This window comes from Podarcis tiliguerta (assembly GCF_965153285.1).
Source record: "Podarcis tiliguerta genome assembly, chromosome: 1".
Lineage (NCBI taxonomy): Eukaryota > Metazoa > Chordata > Lepidosauria > Squamata > Lacertidae > Podarcis > Podarcis tiliguerta.
Window position 1 is genome coordinate 48,465,932 of NC_139534.1, and position 23,039 is coordinate 48,488,970.

Sequence of the window (23,039 nt, forward strand, 5' to 3'; positions counted from 1 at the left end):
GAAGTGAGAAATGTCTCTGTTTTCATCCAAGGAATGGGATAGGATAATCTCTGGCAGAATGACTGCAACCTTGGCTGAGCTCCTATTTCCATGCCATCTGCCAGTCATGGTTCAAGGCTATGTAGAGCTGCTGGTGGATCACTTTCTCTTCTGGTTCAAGTATGGTAGCTTCAACAAAAGAGATGTGGCTGCTGCCTGGCCAGACATTCCATGGATGCTGGCATTTGACCCGGTGGCAGCTGGAACACTAGACGAGGTAGCAGCCACCCACAGACTGAAGGAGTGAGCCCTAGTGTAAGCCTTCAGCAAGTCTTGCCAAGCCAAGACTCATGGCATGAGACTTAGTGAAGGTTTATTATATTTCAACCCAAGCTTGGTGAAGCTGTGTGAGACTTGAAGCAATTTAGCGGCGGCAGCTGCTGTTAAGTAGAGGCTGCCAGCAAGGTGGCCCCTGTCTTAGTTGGCAAAAAGGATTGAGTCAACCTTGTATCCATCTCTGCTATAGTCTAATCTAATTCTTACTTGATTATTTATTTATTTATTGTGGTGGGGAGAAGTGTACATATTAATTTCAAAGTTGATTTCAATCTGCTCTGTTATTATTTGGCGTTTGGATTAGGGAAGGAGATGGAAGTAAGACTGCCAATATCATAATGCTTTTATAAAAAGATCTATGATGGGGTTACATTTGGAGCAATGTGTGCTCAGTGATCCATGTTAGAAACGGCGTCCTGTGTTGTGGTCCTATGCCAGATACCATAGGGAAAGTGGCAAGGTTGCCGGGTGAGAAACTGACTCCAACAAAGGCTGGGAGCAGACTGAAGCCTTTACTGCCTCTTTTATGCATACCTTCTCTAGGCTTCAGCCACTTGAGAGGACTTTGGAGCCTTAAAAGGCAAATCCTCTGGCCTGAAGATAGCCTTTCTCCAATAGCCTCCCCCAGACTGCTGATATGAAAATGGGAGGCATTTCTTTGGGTGCCAAGCAGAAATCCTCATGTTCACCTTGAATTTTGCTTTGTGTAGAATTTGGCAGAATTTGTACTTGAGTGAAAAGAGATGTGTTACACTGCAGTCAGCACAATGGTTTCCAGAATTATCGCTGCTGCATTTGTCAGAGGTGAGAGCATTGCATTAGAAGTTTATTACGTCTATAGTGGAAGAGTGGGTGCTAATTCAACAGAACCTTTAAATAAAGGGAAATTCATTCATGCATATTTGTGAATTAAAGCAAACATTGTTCTAGTTCCCATTTCTCAAATGCAACTGTGACATATGCATTCCCACATGCCCCAGCTAGTTCAATCACACTGAGTTCTTCTTAAATTGTCATACAACAATTTTTATTCATTTTGTGTGTGTGATCTGTACCTTTGTCTTACATAGTTTGTTCTTGTTTAAGCTGAAAAAAGTTGAAAAACATCTCTTTCTCTTGGCCTATCTTGTACTACATGTACTTGGAGAATATAAGGTCACACATAATATTGCATATTTGGCTCACAGCTCAAATAAAAGACCTTTTCCTTTCCATCACCTATCCCAGCCTGTAGTGAAAAAGAAGCACACTTGTTGAGTGGAATTTAATTCTTCTTTGTGACGATATACATCTTTCCCAGGAATGCCAGTGGATTATAGGCAAATGGAAGGGTGGAAGGGCAAGACTCCAATGGCTTTATTTTGTAAACTGTTGAATTAGAAAGAAACACCATTCACTACCCTATTCTTTCAATTTTATCATGATTGCTGGGACAGTGTGGATATTTCCGACAGCAGTGGTGGGAAATCTAAACAGATGCAATAAAACCACATATTCGGCTGAGCTGCTATTAATAACAGAGTAATATCATTGAAATATATCTGCAGTGCACTTTAATCCTATGCCTGGGTTTTTAACCTGTTCCTATTTCATCTCTGTGCTTCTGCAGCTGCTGTAGGAATAAACTTTCATTTTCCTGGCCCTCAACGACTAGCATATGCTCCCTGGAGTATAGATGTCACAAGAGGGTGGTAGAACAGATGGCAGGAAAGAAATCACCACATTCTAAACATGCCAAAATATGCACATACATTATTATTATTATTTCAAATGAAGAAGAAGAAAGAAAACATGAGAATGAAATAGTGAGGAGAGGTGAAGAGGAGGCTTTATTACAGATACAAACCTGTCTTCAGCTTTCTTTGCATTAATTGTGTAAAATACATGTATTGTGTTCAGCAAAATGAGAAATATCTACTTTGGCACCTTATACAACACCTCACATCCATGCTGCTTCTGCAGAGCTGAGAATTTCTTGTAGGAGATCTGGATGGATCAAAAATGCATCTTATGACAAACCTGCACTCCCGCCTCCATACCCAATTAATTCTGTCAAACAAAAGCCTTGTGAATTTGTGTTTGTGCTAGCTTATTGTCAGCACCTGCCCAAGGTAGCTTAGAACAAGTAAAAGCTTTGAAATAATTGACAATGCACTCATACACATGCTTGCTTAGAAGTAAAACCCACTAAGTGCAATATGGCTTACTAGAAAGCCTCTCCTCATCCAAGAGGGGAGGAGTTGTGGGCAGGACGCAATTTCTGCATCATGCAGGGGGCATTACGCCCCCTGCCCCACTCACCTGGCTGGCGCACCACGCCCACAGGTAAGCGCCCAACCAGGCGGATTGGAGGGGGGGTTGGTAAGCAGTTTAACTTACTGCTGTGCCAGCCATTCCGCCTCATTTTCCGCCTTCTCGTTGCGAGTCACCCACCCTCCACTCCCTTAGAGCTTAGGGCTTAGTTTTTCTCTTGACCTTGCTATGGACCTTAGGTTGGTCGCCCAGGTTGCCCAGGGGGCCTGGTAGGAATTTTTCCAATTGGCATTAGGCCTTTTGGTGTTTTCGCCTACCTCGTAGCAATCGTCACAACTTTATTGGTATTGGCGGTTAGGTTAGGCATTGGAATGTGTCAATGGTGTGTGGAAGGGCTAGGTGTGGCCATCGCCTACCCCTTCAAATTTGGGTATTCCGTTAAAGGAATACGGCGGTCGTGTATTCTGTCCGATGCCTGCATGGCGGGAGGCCATGGCACGACCCTCGGTGACATCAGGGGAGAGCTTATAGTTGGATTGGCATCAACAGGCTCCACCTTCTGGTGAATAAACCCCCTTTGGGCTCACCCCTCTCCGAGTGGGTGGAGTCAATCTGTCATGGTCCAATGCCTAAGCCAATACCTTCTCACTTGCTGTAATCAATAAAGTTGTGGTCTTTTCTTGCCCATTAACCTTATACTCTGTGTCTGTGTGTCTTCATTCCACAAAGCGGGGATCGGGTCCTCAAACCACAAAGTGTATTTGGGATTGCAGCCTGAGACAATGAAACAATACTGCTCAAAAATAGCAAACAATACTGCTTCAGTAGGCTTCCATTACATATGGATAGTATATGATGAAATTTTAGAATATTATGTTCTCAATGTGTGGTCATATTCCCCCTCCCCCTTAGAATGTAGATGGCAGAAAGTAGTCTGATTTCAAAAGAGAGTAAGGAAATCACCATGTGACTGACATCTGTCAGGGCCAAGTGGGAGTGTCAAGGACGCACTGACAAAAATGTCTGCCTTGTGCTGTGTGTGGCTAGCTGGGAGCAGAAGGATGGAAAGTTTAGAGCATGGGTAGGCAAACTAAGGCTCATGGGCCGGATTCGGCCCAATCGCCTTCTCAATCCGGCCCGTGGATGGTCTGGGAATCAGCGTGTTTTTTCATGAGTAGAATGTGTCCATTTATTTAAAGTGCATCTCTGGGTTATTTGTGGGGCCTGACTGGTGTTTTTACATGAGGAGAATGTGTGCTTTTAGTTAAAATGCATCTCAGGGTTATTTGTGGGGCATAGGAATTCGTTCATTTTCTTTTTTCAAAATATAGTCTGGCCCCCACAAGGTCTGAGGGATGGTGGACCAGCCCCCTGCTGAAAAAGGTTGCTGATCCCTGGCTTAGAGTGTTGCTGTATTTTAGCAGAGAAGCAGCTCCAAGCATATACTCACTGGGCAACCCCCATCTCCCTCTCTTCCTTCATCTTGTGCACTTACATTGGATTTGCTCAGATTAGCAATAGCCCTTGAATTACAGGAGCCTCATTTTCTGGCCTGTGACCATGGCTGGATCTAGACACGTAAAGAAGCATTCAGGTTACAGACGCTTCAGGTTACAGACTCCGGTAACCCAGAAATAGTACCTCAGGTGAAGAACTTTGCTTGAGGATGAGAACAGAAATCATGGTCCGGCGGCGCAGCAGCAGCAGGAGGCCCCATTAGCTAAAGTGGTGCTCCAGGTTAAGAACAGTTTCAGGTCAAGAACGGACCTCCGGAACGAATTAAGTACTTAACCCGAGGTACCACTGTAAATCACTTTTTCTTTACCATGCTAAGTAAGGAGGGACAGATGAGATTTCTTTTCTTCCTTCTTTTCTATAGCCAACTCTGGCTCTATATCAGCCTAGTAAGCCTCGCTCAAAAGGAAGAAAGAAGTGGCTTTGGGGAGAGCTGAAAAGGCTGGGAAATTGAGTGATACTCTTTGCCTTGAATTTTAATCTGAGCTGGAGAAGATTCCAGGATCCTTGTATTGCCTGCCTCTCCTCTGAGAGGTGCCAGCTCCATAAGCATCTCTGTGCACAGTCAGTGCATTCCCCTGGGAGAGTACTAGCAGTAAACCTCATCCCAGGCTAGAGTGAACAATGAGTGATATTTCAAAATAGAGGACAACTGCAATGCAGCAAGTCTGGGAATGAATGCTGGGCAAAAGGTTACACATTATTAATATGCAAATTGAACATGTTAAAATAGCATTATTAATTAGAGCTATTCCAACAGGTCCTTTAACTCTGTAACACATAGAGTGCATACATATCAGATTGGTAAATGATTGCATAGACAGAAGTAAGATGGATGGGAAGAGATGAGAGGGAGGAGGGCTAAAATGTGAGAAGAAGAAGGAGGAGGAGGAGGAGGAGGAGGAGGAGGAGGAGGAAGAAGGTGGTAGAGGGAGTGCAGATGAGTAGCAGAACTCTCTTCCTGGATCTTCTGTCAAAGGCCTTGTCTGTCTTTACAGTCCATCCCCCTCTGTGTCCGGAGAATGCATTTCTTTGTAGGATTCTGTGTGCAGTGATAGAGCAGTTCTGGGACTCGATCTTACCTGTAAATAATGCCATCTGCTCTGTAAACCCTGCTGCCAGGTGTTTTTCTGGGGTGGGGGGGCAGGGATGGAAAAGTTATAGCTAGTGCTGAAGTCTATTGTTGCCAAAGAGCTTTGATCTGGTCTCACAGTCTTCATCTTGTCTGGAGAAAGATGTAGGATAATCAGGATTAATCCTTTTGTGTCCTATCCCTGCACATCTCCTGCATCCTAATTTAATCAGGGCAACAATCCATCACCCATTAATTCACAATGTCAAGAGCCTAGCATTCTCATGTACCCTTCCATCCACCAAACATGAAGCACCTACCTTTTCAGAGAGAAATTTTAGTACCTCTGTTCTTTTATTTCCTTGGCAAATCATTTTTGCCCAGAATATTCATTTTCTATGAATACTTAGGCTCATAGAATTGTAGCATTGGAAGGGACCATTCAGGAATCTTTTGTCTGACATGCAGCTGAAGCTCATGACCCTGAGATTAAAAGTCTCTTGCTGTACCTGCTGAGCTATCAGATACTTATATTTCATGAGTACCTGACTTCAAATTTTCTTCTCTTTTTTTGGAACTTATCCCACGGACATCATATTTGTACTACTCCTGTTTCTCTCTAGCTTCCTTGCTATATGCTTGGTTTCATTTCTTTGCCCCCATTTTGTCTACTAGCCCCTGCTGTGGTTTGGGAACATCAGAGCATCCCTCCTGCCTCCCCCCCTTCCCCATTATTTTCATCCTTTCTCTCTCTCCCCACACATACTCACACTCTCTCTGTCTGACAGAATGCCTTGGCTCACTATGACACTATGGCTCTCTTGCTCTCTCCTCCACCCTTCTCTTATCGGGGGCAGCCCTCAGTTGAAACTAGCAAATTTCTAGGCCAGCTCTTGCCTTCCTCCCCAGCAGAAACTGAGCCATGGGAAGCAAAGGAAAGTAATACCTAGAACCAAAATAAAATTCCCTCAACCACCCATTGTTTCTGAAGGGCTGTCCCTTGAACACTGAAGCAGATTTGAAACATGTATATAGATGTGGTCCTCAGAGAGCATGGAACCACAAGACATTCTGCAGATGCTTAGAGAAGCTTTTATTGGTATGAGCAGTTCACTTGCTCTAAAGCTGAAACCTGCCCTTTAAGATTAGTTCTAGAACTTGATGTGTCTTGATTACAATTAAGCATTGCCTTGTGTGACTTTATTTATAACAGCATTCTGTTACTGTGGATTCAATACAATGTTTTGCCTCAGTGAATATTGCTGCTCTCTTTAAGAACCATGCTCTTATTATCCGAGTTCCCTATGCCCTAGCATTATTATCTCTTCCCACCAGTTAGAGCTGTGTGATTGTTGGTAGTCTCAGCCACTTACACGGAGCTGAGCCTTTGGGGAATCCAAAGTCAACATGACAGGCAAAATATGGCATCCTAAAGACTCATGGGCTAATATGTTTTTCATAACACATCCTGAATATTTTCTTCCAGTTCCAGTGAGATGTCAGACCCTCATTCGGGTATAATGCAATCATCATTTATCAAAATGTGTTAATATAAAATTTATTTTTGGAGTTACTCAGGAGAACTCTGATTCTTCTCTTCTAGGAGCTGGTGGCTGGTCCCCATCGGATTCTAGCAGGGAACAATGGCTCCAGATCGATTTAGGGGACAGAGTGGAAATTACAGGTGTTGCTACTCAAGGAAGGTACGGAAGTTCAGACTGGACAACAAGCTACATTCTGATGTTCAGCGACACAGGTCGCAATTGGAAGCAGTACAGAGAAGAAGACATCATCTGGGTAGGTCTGAAGGTTTTGGATTAATGCTATGGTATAATCAACCACCTGCAGAAAACAGATGTAGCATTCTAAACCCAAATGCATGTTTTCCATCTCCAAAGTTGTTGAAGATGTACTCTTGTTTGGAAACAATTGCATCTTTTCGAGCTTCAGTAGGGATACAGTTGGGAGTTTGTGTGGAATTGCTGAAATCTTTAAAAAGGCTGTTGCTAGTTTTATGGCTATGAAGAAAGGATCAAAGAATTCACGTGGTATTATAGACCCAAAATCTCCAAAAAAACAAGATGGTAAATAAAGAGCGTGTCTCAATGTGTAACTTATTGTTTGGTAAATCTCATGGGTTGTTTTTTGGTGAAATAGCAGTTGTGGTATCCTTCATCATTCCACTTCACACTCCTGTTCCTCATCCATATTTTTTGATGTTGGGTATTAGTGATTTCCACAGGCCATTCTTTGTTCACATGAAAAAAAGAACCACCTTCAGCTCTTGTAATTGTATGCAATAATAATATGTGGATTATTTTGTGAATTATTGCTATATGTAGACCAGCCATGCTAAGTTCTTATTTAGTTTGATTCATTCATTATATATATAGCCTACCATTTCTAGTGAGATAAGGGTAAGAGATTGTGTGGTATTGTGGTTCAGTATATGAGTAGTAGACAGGAATGCATCTCATTCAAATCACAAATCTTGCATAAATTTCCTCAATGGCTTTAGGCAAGCCACCAGTATTCTAAGGTGTCAACCTTTAATGTGGACATAATAATGCAAGCATACATTACAGTGCTGTTGTAAGGATTCCTGGAGGTATATGAAACACTCAAGAAATTGATGCTAAGTATTGCTATAGTTTCACCCAACACTATCCTCATACGGCTGACAATTGAAATGTAGTTTGTCAAGCTATCTCTCTCCCAAGAATGAGTTCATCTTTTAATTTAACTCATAATAACATGAAAGATGAATCAGCATGAGTTCCATTGGGATTAATCAATGTTAACTGATGACTGTGGGCTAAGTCAACTCTTTCTGTATTATGGGTTACATACAGAGATGTAAATCTGCTTGTGCAATGGGATGTTTGGTTGTCCTCTGCCCTGTCCTCCAAAATCTGTATGCAGAGGGGATGCAGGGCCATTGGAGCTCACCCTATTTTATTCATTTATTCCAGAGTTGATATGTTCACCATCCTTGTATATATTTAGGTGCCAGTCAAAAACTTTCCTCTTTAACCAGGCCTTTGGCCTTTATCTGTGGCCTTTTAGGATGTTTTCAATGTATTTTTTCCTCTGTTTTAATGTGGGGTGGGTTTTTTTGTTTGTTTTGGTTGTAAATTGCTTTGAGTTGCCTTGGCAAGAAAAGGTGATGAACAAATTTATTAAATATTTAATGATAATACTGCTATTCCTAGGATAGCTGACAAACTAGCAGATATCAGCATGATAAAGTAATAGAAACACGTACTGTTCAATCAATGAAATAAATATGACTGGCAGGAAAAGCAACAGTGTGGTTGTTAACCTGCAAACCCCACAAAACTCAGATAAAATTAAAAGGCCATGGGAAGTAAAATGGTTTTAATCTGGTACAAAAAATACATTATGAGGAGGCACCTGGGAAGGTGGTTCAAATGTAGGCCATCACAACCAACGAAGTCCTCTCCCTAGTTATCACCTGTGCATGATGCAAATTATATTGGGTTGTTATTTATTCAGATACCCACAAAGTACATTTTGAGGGCAAACTAATTTCAAATGAAAATTAAGGATGATCAGATAAGTGGACAGCAAGTTTCCATTCAACATGTTTTATCATTATTAGGTATGCCAATACAGTACCCTGTATTTTTTTTTCTTTCCATTTCCTATCAGTTGATGAGAAAATAAATTGCATATGAGGATTATCAAAAGGGAGAGGAAATTTCAATGAAATTCTCATTGGTGGGTGCAAAGATTTCTTTGTTTGTGTGTGTGTGTGTGTGTGTGTGTGTGTGTGCTTATCTTACTTTCAAGGTAGCCAAGGGCTGGTTGTGAGTGTCCTTTATTTCAATAAAATAATAATAATGTTTCTGTACTTTGCAACCTTCCTAGGTGACCAGTTTTCCTGAAAATCCCACAGTATTTTGAGTGGGACTTTCCTCTAAGGCTAGCAAAAGAACATGGGCAATTGTGATTTTCCCATAGTTTTCATGCCCAGCATACTTTTCTTTCTCACCATATAAAATTCAGCATGAAATGGCAGTATATCAGATAAAAAGCCACAGTTCCATACAACAACAGGTAAAGCAATGTAAGTGGAACATTCAAAATTGGAACAGAAGTACTTACTAATCAGGAAAATTATTACAATCACAATCATCCCCACGTCTGACCTACCCAATGATATATATTTGATTGATGACATATCTGAACATCATTTCTTAGTATGGTTAGCAAGCAAAGCAGCAGTTATAAACAATGGACTGGTACCCTCCCACAATCAAGAAGGCTTGTCAGTCAGTGCAGTGAATAAAACATGCCAAATAAATCATTGTGACCCCTCAAGATAGTTTGAGACTCTGGAGTTTCAAAATGGAGATGTAATTTCATATTATATTCCTCTTCCATGGACAAAGTAGAAGTTGCACATGAACTCTACCTTTCTGCATTTGAATCTTCATCTTCCTGTACTGCTGCTTTAATGTAGCAAGATGAACACAAGAGAAGGGGTTCTAAATGTATTTTTTTGAAAACGAGAAGGTTATGACATTGGATGTCCTTGCATCAAGACGGGATGAGAGAAAGCCTTTCCTGAGGATTGAGGAAACCTCACAAAATGCTTAAGAATTAGTGTGGAGCTATAGTGGAAAGGAAAATTGGTCAAGATTGGAGAGAGGTACCTGCATGAACATTTTTTTGGAACTGCTGCAATCTCACAATTCTGCTAATGCCACTTTGAATCCAATCCACTGACAGTGGATCATGTGGTATGGTAGCTTCAGTTGCACAATAGCATCCTTTGAAAATATTCCAGGTGTCTATTCCAGTGGCCCTATAATCAAACAGGTCAGCTGGTTGATCCTAATAAGGTCCAAAGAGAAATCTGTGCTTGATTTATACAATTCCTTGGTATGTAGAATATGTGTATTTCCACCTTATTAGGCAGATTCAGCTTACCAGTCTTGCTACTGGAAGCCTGTACACTGACCTGTATTATCTTGAGGGTATCCCCCCCTTTCTTCTCCCCATACATCCTGCACAGCCCCCAAATTTGTTCAGGGGTTGGGATAACCCCCAGAACAGTGCACAGGAGGGGAAAGGGAGAGATCATTTCATCAGGCAAGTAGAAATGTTTGCCTTGAAGGCGCAATCTGTTCAGTGCTATGTTGAATTCTTCCCTTTTTTAAGGTTTAGGTTTTAGGTTTGCTCACAAAAAACATATGCGGTACATTAGACTGAGAAAAAATAAGACGAGAGGGTGAGTGACTGGCATGTCTTCCATTCTACACCACCCTGGCTCTTCTCAGGCAATGTCTTCAACACTGTTCCCAGTACTATTGCATAGCCCTTAAGCATTTCTTTCCCTGATCAACATTCCTGAAAGTATCTAGTTACAATTGCAATTGCTGGGAGATGCTGTAATCTGAGCAGTTTAGATGCTATCAGGTGAATAATGAAATCTTATCACAAAAAGGGTCATAAAATACTATACATGGCTTTGTTTTTTGTTTTTAAAAAAGCTGGAAGGAGGTCAGGCAAAGTTACACTTTCAAGTAATTCTGTAACACGGTGTGATTCCTTATTTCTATTACTGTTCACCATGGGAATAGATGGCCTGCAGATAACGGCAGTTTCTGCTAATGCTGACAATGGAAAAATAAGTTTCTTGTGGGCAACACAATTATAGAATAGTAAGGCCTTCAAAGCCATGCTCAAGGTCATCAAGCCTAGCTCCCCTATCCCACACATTGACTTCATGTATTCCATATTCTTCCAGTTGGAACAGATTAAACCAATAAAAAAATAGAATACAACTTGTGGTCACCCATATTATAGAATGCAGAACACACAATGCAGAAGATAAGAGCAAGAGTTTGTTTGTTTTTAAAAACCCGGTCATGCTGGAATTGCATAACAAATATAGTTATTACAAGTTTACTCAGGTCATTCCAGAATATATTCCACACGATATCACAGGAGAAGAAGGAGATGGGAAACAAAGTTTTGTCATTCATGATTCTTCTAGAATTCTTTCCCTGATGTTAGAGGGTGTGATGCAATAAGTATAATGACTGATTTTCCTTTAGAGGGGATCAAAAGTTCACAGGAAGGTTAAAAGTACAAGGGAATTTTGAAGAAGCAGTTATTGGGCACAGGAGAGTCAAAAGTTTGAGACAGTGTGTTTAAGTGTGACCTTAGCTCAACTGCAAACAAAATTAAGAATTTGTCTCATGGCCCTTACACACTTGAGTATAATGATTCCTATAAATTTACTGAGGGTAGAAGAATTTAATTAAATAATGTTTACTAAAGGAAATTAAAAATAATAATTGCATGAATGGAAGTACATTCCCACAACGTTGTTGAGGCATATTGCAGGAGGAATCCAGGGACAATGGGAGAAGCTGGTTGATAGTTTGCATATGTCAGAAGCAGGGATGTGATCTAAATCAAGATGAGGTCAAGTTCCAGAGCAACAATCAAAGTTTGGGAAGAGATACTTAGGTTGACCCTAAGACAAGTCTCTCAGGCTGTGGAGCAAACTCTGTGGCCAGGCTTTATAAGACCTGATGGATAGGGATTAACTAGAAGTCAGCTGGCATGCTCAGGAAGGATAGCACTGCAGCTTAGATACAGCCTAGGGCCTATCTACATGATATGTTAAATATGTACAGTAGCATGCATCAACATCATTAGAAGACTTTTTAAAATAATTTGGAGTGTGAGCAGTCTATTTTTTTATTGGGTTCATAACACATGAGGAGGGGGAGTTTTGTCATTCCTCTCTGCGGCCATGACTCAGTATGATCACTCCCTACCATAGACATTACTCTTAGAGTCAAAAACATCCTACTGCTGCCAATAAGAACTTTCCCCCTAATTACTGTGCTGTGGTGAGATCTTTGTGGAGATTGCAGCTGGAAAGAGAAGGATTAAACTCCCATTTCCCATGTGCTGGGGTCCCATTGAATATCAGAAACACATGCAGGCACACACAGACAGACAATGTGACAGAACCATGGGAGCTGGCTTTTGTGTATATCAGTGATGAGCCATATTGTAATGTACGCGCCAAACTTTCACCCCACTTAGTAGTAGTGAGAAAACCATGCTGGTCATATGCAAGTTGCATTTAAATAAGCTTTTATATGTATTCATTCAGCTTGCATTTGTAATGTTAGTAAATTCTGCAGCTGGGGTGTAAGATAAAACAGATTAGACATTTAAAACCAATTTTCCAAACCTATTTGTATTTAAGTAATCCGTTACAAAAGGATGTTGTTGTATACAGTACGGCAGGCTTATAATTATATTTTCAATATGGATGTTGGCTGTGCATGGACTTGCTGACAATTGATTGGGAGACAGAAAGCTTTGGATTTAGTACTTGAATCAGTAAATGATCTTATTCAGTGTTTTAAGTACTGAATTATTCAACATGTTATTTTACCTGCATATGCTATGCAGGAATTCCTCTTTGATGTGCACATTACTGAGACACTTGTGTAAAAGATTGGTTGCCACCTGTTTTTCAAAACTTCTAATGTCCTTGTGTCACATGTCAGACTTTGGCTTTTAAGAGTGTTTTCCAGTATTTAGAATGTTACGTTACACAGAGGAAACCATGTAGGATTGCAACTCTTTTCCTATAGAATCGCTCACTCACACACAGAGCTATCTCTGTAGCAGTTACCCCATCATGAATGAGGTTTGTTCATACAGGCAGAGACCACATTCAGTCCTAAACATAACCTTACCAGTTGTTCCGAGAGATACAGATTGTGCAGACGAATGTACTGGATGAATCATTCACATGTTTCCAGCTGTAGATTTTGGTGCTTGTGTCAGGCAGCATTTTTGCATTCCCTCATACCAGAAATGTATCTGTGGATCAGTTGCTAATGCAGATTGCCTCATTATAAAGAGGACATTTGTCTGTGTGTAGTAGCCTTGAAACTGCAGAACTGCTCCCTACCTGTCATCACTGTCTCATGCATCATATGTCTAATGGCAGCTGGATTGCTCATTCCTAGACCATTGACATGTTTTAGGAACCTAGTTGTTTCTTTAAGTATTGTAGCTTCATATTCTCATTAGGACCTACATATGAGGAGGTGATGGTGCAAGTGATTTAAAGTGCTAATGTTTCAGCTTTCAAGACAAGAGCTTAATCTTTAAGTACAGCGTGAAAAGTGCCACGTCCAGCCAATAGCTAAGTTATTTTAACCATATTTTGATAACCAGTGGTCACAGATCCAGCAAATATTGTGTCATTGGTATATCACATACAGTGGTACCTCGGGTTAAGTACTTAATTCGTTCCGGACGTCTGTTCTTAACCTGAAACTGTTCTTAACCTGAAGCACCACTTTAGCCAATGTGGCCTCCTGCTGCTGCTGCGCCGCCAGAGCACGATTTCTTTTCTCATCCTGAAGCAAAGTTCTTAACCTGAGGTACTATTTCTTGGTTAGCAGAGTCTGTAACCTGAAGCGTATGTAACCCGAGGTACCACTGTACATGTATCTTATGGCTGTATTCAGATATCACAATAAGCAATGGTTTGTCGCAATGAGATTCAGTCTAGCCTATTCCAAACTCTCCCCCTCTCTCATGCCCTGGGCTTGTTATGAGAAGGTGTTTGGAAGCCCCCCTTTCCAGTTTTTATTAACCATAGTGAGTTTATTGATACATTTGAATCCCCAACTCACTATGGTTTGTTGAAACAAGCCAGCTCCGTATACCTTGGCTTGAATATGGCTTATTTCAAACAAACCACAGTCAAGTTGAACCACAGTTTGTCAGGTTCAGAGAACAGAATAAGATTCATTTTATCAAAAATGAAAGCATGAGCTGCCATTGCAGTCATGCCAGAGGAGAAATGTGTATGTAAGTATGTATGTTCAAACATAGTCTAACCATTAACCAGTGAGACTTGAGTGGAACACATGGAAATCCTATTTTATACTCACAAGTCTTCACTATATGGAAGACAGTGAAGGTTGAAGGCCACCAGTGAGCTTCATAGCTGAGCATGGATCTTGGAAAAGTTCAGTATAACACTTGCTGTATGACTATATTTCAAATATAATCATGAGTTACTTTATTTAAGATTGGATTATATGGCAGGAGTTTATACTTGATAAATTTTAAATATATATATACAGTGGGGAATATTTCTCTCCAGTTGCATATTATTTTGAGCTCTGTTGAGCAAATGACCATTTACAAATGAATTAAATTGAGGAAATGTTACAGAGCACAGACTGTAAAGTAATTTTTCCAGGGAGAGATGGTGGGGGAAAGGAATGCGTCATTAATTTGTTCTTAGCAAACAATTTACAATGATTAGACAAATAAATGCATCTATGAGATACACATTCCTTAAATGGATAAACTTCCTACATGCACCACAAGCAGTCAGTTTCAAATGACAATACATGGATTAACTACAGGGTTTTAGAAATGGGGATAGATTGCACCCAAATTGCTCCCTCAGCCACTGGAGCTCTGGGCAAAAGTTAGCTAAGCAAATTTAACCTATCCCCACCCCCAACTAATTAGCCAATTAGATTTTGTGATGTAATGCTAATTTTGACCAACCAGTTGTTAAGAGGGACTGCAAGCAGAATCCCTGATCTGTACCATGTGCAAAGCAGAAATGAATTTGCTCTCCAGACTCAAGAATGGGTTTCAAACCTATACTGGAAACAGTTATAATGTGTCACTTGGTATTTTATATGTAACACATTTTTTGCTGTTTAAGAGCAATGTGTTACAAATAAACAATACAAGATATAAAGCAGCTATCGTAAAGGCTCCGCTTGTTCAAGGAGTGATAAAAATTCAGTATTGTCCAACCAAAGAAATGCTTGCAGATATTATGGCAAAAGCATTGCCAGTACATAAATGTATGGAGTTCACATTCAACGTGGTTTTTGTTTGCTAACTAACTAACAGGGTATAAATAATGTAAGCTATATCAGATCTTTTTTTGTGCTAAATTTAACTAAAGAGTGTTAAAGATATAAATTTAATATGCATAAAACATAGTGCTTGAATTCATTGTATCTAAAATGCCAAGCAGAGAGGTTTGCATTAGGGAAGAGAAGTTTATCTCTAGCTAAATGTGACAAAGAAAAGGGTGGAGGTTTCCATTCAGGTTAATTCATGATTCATCCTGGAAACCCAAGCAGAGATCGATCTCACGTGAGCTGAAACCTGAGAACTCAGTTTCTTAGTTGGTCATTGAAGCTCTGCAGTGGTGATACAAGCAAGTTGCCTGGACAGGATCTCTCTCTGAGATCAGTGAGATGAAAGTTATTGAACTGTATTAAGAACTAAAAAGATTGGACTGCATCGATTGCTTGTTTATGAGCAATGTGTTATTTTGTATTTTGTAGCAGTTATTTGTAACCAGTTTAAGACTGTTTCCAGTAAGGCTGCTCCACTTCCAGGTGGGGCGGTATTGCAGTCAGGCCGCATGCCCTCTGCACTCAGCTGGGGGTGGGGCTAAGCCCCGCATCATTGGAGAGATCCTGGCTGCGTCACGGTCCCCGGCCACCCAATCCGGTTGTCTGGGGGGTGTGGCTTACCCCTTTTAAGCAGCCGCGCAGCCAGGGGACCCTTTCTGGTTTGGGGGAGGCCTCAGGGTCTAGACACCAAAGCTTTGAAACTCTTTATTGTGGTGGAGAGCACTTTCATTTCTCCTCTGCACATGGTCTGGATCAGGGATTCCATTTACAGTGTCGGCTATTATTATTCATTTAATAGCCTGCATTAAAATATCAAAGAAAATATTCCAGAATAAAACGTTACTGAAAAAAGTCAAATATAAAGTATACATTCAAAGCAACATAATTAACAGGAAACCAAAATATTATCTTAAAGATTTCAAAATGAAACATTATAAAGGAGGTCAACTACAGAATGCACATCTAACGCAGAGAAGTTAATCCCCCCCCCCAAAAGAAAACATTACTAAAGGAAGTCAAATATAAAATGCACATTTAAAACAGGATAATTAGCAAGAGAATAAAATATTATCATAAGCACAGAACATTGCTGCTGCTGCCAATCCTACCAGTGGTGGTTTATGGCTGGCAGCAGCTGTGGAAGCTCAGGTTCGCTGACCTGGGTCTGCAGTAAGAGACAGTGAGTATGATCTCTGGCCTCTTCAGCAACTTCAGCTTTTGTAGCTGGAATTAGTTGGGGACCTACCCTCCCAAGCCAGGTAGAAAGGCAAGGAACAAATCTTCCAGGACTCACAGCCAAGATGGTAATGAGAGTGCCACTGTAACTGCATGTAATACTAGATAATCCTTCCTCAAATACAGCACCCATAACCTTGTTGGCTAGGGCTGATGTGAGTTGTAGTTCAATAACATCTACAGGCTACTAGGTTTGCATGACATACCTTGGACTAATGAGTTAATGTCCTTTCTCCTCCTCTGGTGTGGGCAAATGACAAATGTGGTTTCTTCTCATAAATTTTACTTGGTCCAAATAAAAGTTATGCATTTTTATCAAAGTTCATCAAATGTAGGTAAGACTGTTAAGACCTATTTTAATATCAAACCAGGACTGAAATGAGTTTACGAGCATGAGTTGTCATCCTAACACATCATCTATATCAGAACTCATTAATCTATTGAAATTGCAGAGAAAAATGCCAGACTGTTCGGCTTGCAACAGGATTTATACAATTAGGTAACCAAATTGGTAGCTCTGTGCCACATTCAAGCAGCTGCGGCAGCCCCGTGCCTCATTCTGCTTCCCTGGAGTCGTCCGATCACCTGCCCACCCTCCCTTTAGGTCATGTTTATGCTTTGACCTTGCTATGGACTTTGGTTGGTTGCCCTGGTTGATCAGGGGGCCTGGTAGGAGTTTTTATCCATTTGGCAGATTGGCCCCAGCCTCTTGGTTTTTTGCCTACCTTGTAGCAAATCGTCACAACTTTTATGGTATTGGTGGTTAGGCATTGGGACATGTGTCGTGGGTTGGTGGGTGGGTGGCTGTGGCCATCACCGAAAGGTAAAGGTACCCCTGCCTGTACGGGCCAGTCTTGACAGACTCTAAGGTTGTGCGCTCATCTCACTCTATAGGCCGGGAGCCAGCGCTGTCCGCAGACACTTCCGGGTCACGTGGCCAGCGTGACGAAGCTACTCTGGCGAGCCAGAGCCACACACAGAAACGCCGTTTACCTTCCCACTAGTAAGCGGTCCCTATTTATCTACTTGCACCCGGGGGTGCTTTCAAACTGCTCGGTTGGCAGGCGCTGGGACCGAGCAACGGGAGCGCACCCCGCCGCGGGGATTCGAACCGCCGACCATGCGATCGGCAAGTCCTAGGCACTAAGGTTTTACCCACAGCGCCACCTGCGTCCCGTGGCCATCACCTACCCCTCCCCTTTTTGGGTATTCCATTAAAGGAATCCAGCAGTCGTGGATCCTGTCTGATGCCCTGCTGGTGGCTAGGGCCATGGCACAACCCCCAGTGACATCAGGGGAAGCTTCCAGTTGTATTTGCATCAACAAGCTCCTCCCACTTGATTGTGAAGTATTTCAAAAGACCAAAAACAGAACAGGAGGTGGAGTGAAATGTATGCCTTGCAAGAGATGTCCTAAATTTCTAGTTGATCAGCTTTAAAAGGAGCAGGAAAATAATACAAGGTCTGCTTCAGGTGTTAAGTATATTAGCTGCAATTAGTAAAGTGTAACTATCAAGTATCTGTGAATACAAGGAGGTTGTGGATAGCCTTATCCATAAGTAGGATAGAGATTGTTATGTGTTCCATAAGTAGAATGGAGATTATTAAATGCTCTGTAAGTACGGTAAATTTACATCTTGAAAGTTTTGCAGAAAGTTACCCTCCGAAGCTACTGCTACAGAATAACTGAGAATGAAAGTCAGTCCAGCTTATGAGGCCACCAAGAATTTAATACAATCCACTTGCTCTAGCTTTCATATGTGCAAGTCAAAACCTTTCCTTAGAAGATTCTCGCTTTACTGAAAATGTATGTAAGTCTAGATAAAAGGTGTTGTAAATTCTGTGGGTTCAGTTTGGGATATAGTCATATTATTTTCTATCAATGATCTGTCTGGGTAAGCCATCAGAAAAGATAACTAAGCCCTTTTAAGTCTTAGGTGGCAGTCTCATTACCAAGTCCCACTACAAACAGTGTGTGTGTGTGTGTGTGTGTGTGTGTAGGTTTGAACTGCATGTAGGGTTGGGAATACACTGGCTGTTGCAAAGGTGATGACAATTGCCCAAGCTATTGGCCTTTAGCCAATACTATCAGGTTTATACCAGCTAATAACATCCATAATGTGCTTATGTTTGATCACTGCTACCAACAATATTGGCTTTTAGTATTCACTAACTCCATTTCCAGGGCTGGGTTTTTAATCCCTATTCTCACATTGTTATCTAAACTGCATGTGTTTCTTGTACTTTGTTATAAAATACTACTGTTTGAGGTGTTGTTTCTCAAGCCAGCTTCACACCGATTGGAATCCTTAAGGCAATCCTAATTTATCTCTGAGATATGAATCCCTTTGCATATGGTGAAGAAATTCACACCCCCTGGTGTGTACACAAACAGAAATGAATCTGACACTAATGAAGCCATGCTGATATGAACCACTAGGAAGGAAGGAGATGTGAAGCACTCAGAAAAACATCACCATTATTGTATGCTAAGGCAGTAATGTGAACACTCCCATAAACTGTGTGGGGAATCTGTGTGTTTTGATTCTGGTTGTGTATGCAGGTGACAGTGAAATAGTATACAGTCACAGTGAGTAGTTAAATTGCAGATCTCCCTAATCCAGTGAGATTTCAGTGTAGTGTATGATAGGGTATCCTGGATAAAACGCTACAGTCACTGGGCCACTGAAATATCTTGTAAGGTTAGATTTGTTTACTTGAAAAGAAGCTTCTTATTGTGACCCAAATCTTTTTTGATAGGGAAAAGCTTCGCTTTGCCTTATCAGAATTACCGGCTTGAGTCAGCGTCAAAAATATAGGTTGACATCAGCTAGCTGGACACTGGCTATGGATTTAAATGTTAGTCTTCAAAATAAAGGCTGCATTTCTCTGTTCTGAAATGTTCACCACAACAAAAAAGAGACCTTTTGCCAGAGGACATAGATACTGTGATTTCTTATAGAAATAGATGTTTTTAATAACAGGGGATATGTATATATACACACAGAACACTAAGAAGTTCATTGGATTTTTTTTTACATTTAAAATCTAAAAGCCAGCCACTGAAACCTGCTTATATTAGAAAGGTTATTACAAGTAAGGGGCATAGACATTATACAGATACATGCAAGAATGTAGACTTTATGCACCTGGATAAATAGACCTTTTTATGTATACAGATTGCTGAATCTGACCCTTTGTGCTGATGGAGATAATAAAATTAAATATAAGGCTGATTTTCAATGCCATCATTTGCATTATCCTTGAAAATAATGCATTGACTGGGTATTAATGGAGTGTGTCTGTATATCCTCAATACAACAAGAGTATTTCATGACCTTGTGTCAATAAAGGAGATTAAGCATGAAAACTATAAAGAAGGACTGAAAGCAAGCGACCTTTAAAAGAGATAAGAAAATGAGGAGATGAAACATAACACACACACACACACACACACAAATTTGTCAGGCTTCACAGCAATCAGATTGTAGAATGCTGCAATGTGTGAAGGTTTTGAGAACAATGGAAACTCTGTGTTGGTAGGTTTTGTTGAAATAAATGTGGAAATGCTCTTGTTTAATTGAAGTGTATTTAGCCTGGTCAATGTAAAATGAAAGTGATTTTTCTTCTTCTTCAAAGTTGCTCATTCATATGCAAGCTACTACAATTAACACTTGCTGTGACTGGCAAAGTTTTCAAGTATGAAGTACAGTGAATCTAGATAGGACCTACATGTGTGTTCCTCTCTACACATGGGAGAAGAATTGGAGTTGGGTCTACTGGCCCTATCCTTCACCCCATCTTTTCAGTTCTAGAGTCAAAATGATGTCTGTGCACGTACAAATTGTATGTGAATAGGCTGTCCCCATACATTTTGGGAGACTGCATTTTGTACGGTTCTCAGTTTATGTACACATGGGATAAGATTGATTATTGTGGTGGAAAGACATCTATTATTTTGGTATGCTTGGTTTTACCCATTTTCACTTATCTGCTGAATCCCCACATGGAATTATTAAGCAGTGTTTATCACATGATTTTGATTGTGAGTCATGAAGCTAGGAGGAACTATGACAATCATGAAAGGACATCAGATTTGAAATAATATCTAGGGTATATTATTTCCCAGGGAATAAGTAGTGGAGTGGCAGCTAAATGACCCATTGCTATTTCAGAAGAGGAAAATGTTATTTCAAAGGATATTGGCACCTGTGGATTTCAGACATATGAACACCAATAATCTATACCAAATTAGTCCCATTCAAATAAATATATATATCAACTGAAATGTTTCTTCCTGAAACTGTGGACTGGGTTGTAAATGTGTAGAAATGATGTGTTAGAAAGTTTACTATGAAACCTAGAGCTCTTTAGTAATAAATTTTGGATCAGACTAAAGCTAGGCATAGCAAAATGAAAAGAATTTCCTGAGACTTTGTTCCGACAAGGCTAGAAAGAGAATGACAATGATGATTTATAATTACCCTGATGAAAGTAGTGATGATTTCACTGCCATGTTTTAACAGTAGCCTCAGGGGTATCACTTCTAAGTGATTATGCTACAGTCAGGTGATTCATAGGTATTCACAGATTTAGCTATTTATCATAATTGGTTTCATCCCTTGGACTTAGTCCAGATCTTTTATTTTGGCTAGTTGACTGCAGAATAGGAAAATGCACCCAAGCAATTTTGCTTCACAAAGTATCTCATTTTTTTTTTAGTCAATGCATTTTTTTTGTCCTGTTCAAAGGTACCCTTTTACAACTGAAGTGAAATATAAGTCAACAGGTCACTTCTTGACTCATAAAGTGAGGACTCTGCTGTTTCTACAGTGGTACCTCTGGTTATGAACTTAATTCATTCCAGAGGTCCATTGTTAACCTGAGTTACCACTTTAGCTGATGGGGCCTCCTGCTGCCATGCGATTTCCATTCTCATCCTGGGGCAAAGTTCTTAACCCGCAGAAGTCTATAACCCGAAGTATTTGTAACCCGAGGTACCACTGTACTGTGGTACCTTGGGTTAAGTACTTAATTCATTCCAGGGGTCCGTTCTTAACCTGAAACTGTTCTTAACCTGAAGCACCACTTTAGCTAATGGGGCCTCCTGCTGCTGCTGTGCCGCCGAAGCACTATTTCTGCTCTCATCCTGAAGCAAAGTTTGTAACCCGAGGTACTATTTCTGGGTTAGCGGAGTCTGTAACCTGAAGTGTATGTAACCTGAAGCATATGTAACCCAAGGTACCACTGTATATTCTTAATTTAGGACATAAATGTTTGTCTCCAGGCACATCCACCCTTTCTCCTTGCACACTTATGTCAAGCATGCGATTTCCATTCTCATCCTGGGGCAAAGTTCTTAACCCGCAGAAGTCTATAACCCGAAGTATTTGTAACCCGAGGTACCACTGTACTGTGGTACCTTGGGTTAAGTACTTAATTCATTCCAGGGGTCCGTTCTTAACCTGAAACTGTTCTTAACCTGAAGCACCACTTTAGCTAATGGGGCCTCCTGCTGCTGCTGCACCACCGGAGCACGATTTCTGTTCTCATCCTGAAGCAAAGTTCTTAACCTAAGGTACTTTTTCTGGGTTAGCAGAGTCTGTAACCTGAAGCATATGTAACCTGAAGCATCTGTAACCTGAGGTACCACTGTACTAGATCAGCTACTCAGTGACTGACTAGAGGCAGTTATTCGGGGCAGAAGGTGGGCTGATTGTCTGAATGTAAGGAAAGCCTACTGGATCAAGTCAATGGCCCATCTAGTTCAGCATTCTGCTCTCACAGTGGCCACCCAAATGCCTATGGAAAAATTAAAAACCGGGCCAGCACTTTCCCACTTGTGATTCCCAGCAAGTGGTATGCAGAAGCCTACTGATTCCAGCCGTGGAGGCAGAACATCTCCATCAGAGTTAGTAGCCACTGATAACTTCATCATTCATGAATTTGTCCAATCCTCTTTTAAGGTCATCCAAGTTGGTGGCCATCATTACTTCTTGTGGGAGTGAATACGATAGTTTAACTATGTGCTGAGTGAAGAAATACTTTAGTTTGCCTGGCTTGTATCTTTCAGTGTTCAACTTAATTGGATATCTCCAAGTTCTAGTATTATGAAAAAGGAAGAGAAACTTTTCTCTGTCAACTTTCTTCATGCCATGCATAATTTCACACACCTCCGTCAAGTCACCTCTTACTTGTCGTTTCTCTCAACTAAAATGCCCCAAAGCTTTCGCTCACATGGGAGTTGTTCCATTCCCTTGATCATTTTGGTTGCCCTTTTCCGAACTTCTTCCGAGTGAGAAAGTGCTGTGGGAGATGGAGAACTGGCAAGGTCGTATTTGGCTTAAGAATAAAAGAATAAGTTTGCTTTAGCTGATCAAACTTCGGAGGATAATGACATTCTTCCTTCGACAGCCAGATTTGTCTATTTAGAATATTTTAACCCACTCTATATCCCCAATATGCTTTCAGAACAGCTTATAAAAGCTGTTGTATGCCTAAAACAATCAAGTTTAAAAAATATATTCACATATAATCAGAAATAACATGTGAAAGATGTATTTGGGCAGCATTCCCCCCACATTCTTGGTCTTCCTTGGGTTGTAAGGTGAGAGACCCAATAAGGACCTGGGAGGCAAGTGGGGTGGGGGTGGGGTGGACTTCATTCAGCCCAGGATG

The 23,039-nt window shown here is 40.9% G+C and overlaps 1 protein-coding gene and 1 long non-coding RNA gene across 3 annotated transcripts in view; both read left to right on the forward strand.

Moving 5' to 3' along the window:
- Positions 1 to 23,039, forward strand: part of LOC310673250 — a 611,626-nt gene that overhangs the window by 387,179 nt on the left and 201,408 nt on the right. The window lies entirely within an intron of this gene.
- CNTNAP5 (contactin associated protein family member 5) overlaps positions 1 to 23,039 on the forward strand; it is a 298,496-nt gene that overhangs the window by 74,049 nt on the left and 201,408 nt on the right. For both annotated transcript variants that reach the window (XR_014508745.1, XM_083430378.1), the window contains exon 3: positions 6,759 to 6,952. Coding sequence is in view for 1 of the 2 variants with exons in the window: in XM_083430378.1 (XP_083286504.1) it covers positions 6,759 to 6,952 (194 nt within the window). In the remaining variant the exon portion in view is untranslated. The remainder of the gene's footprint in view (positions 1 to 6,758; positions 6,953 to 23,039) is intronic.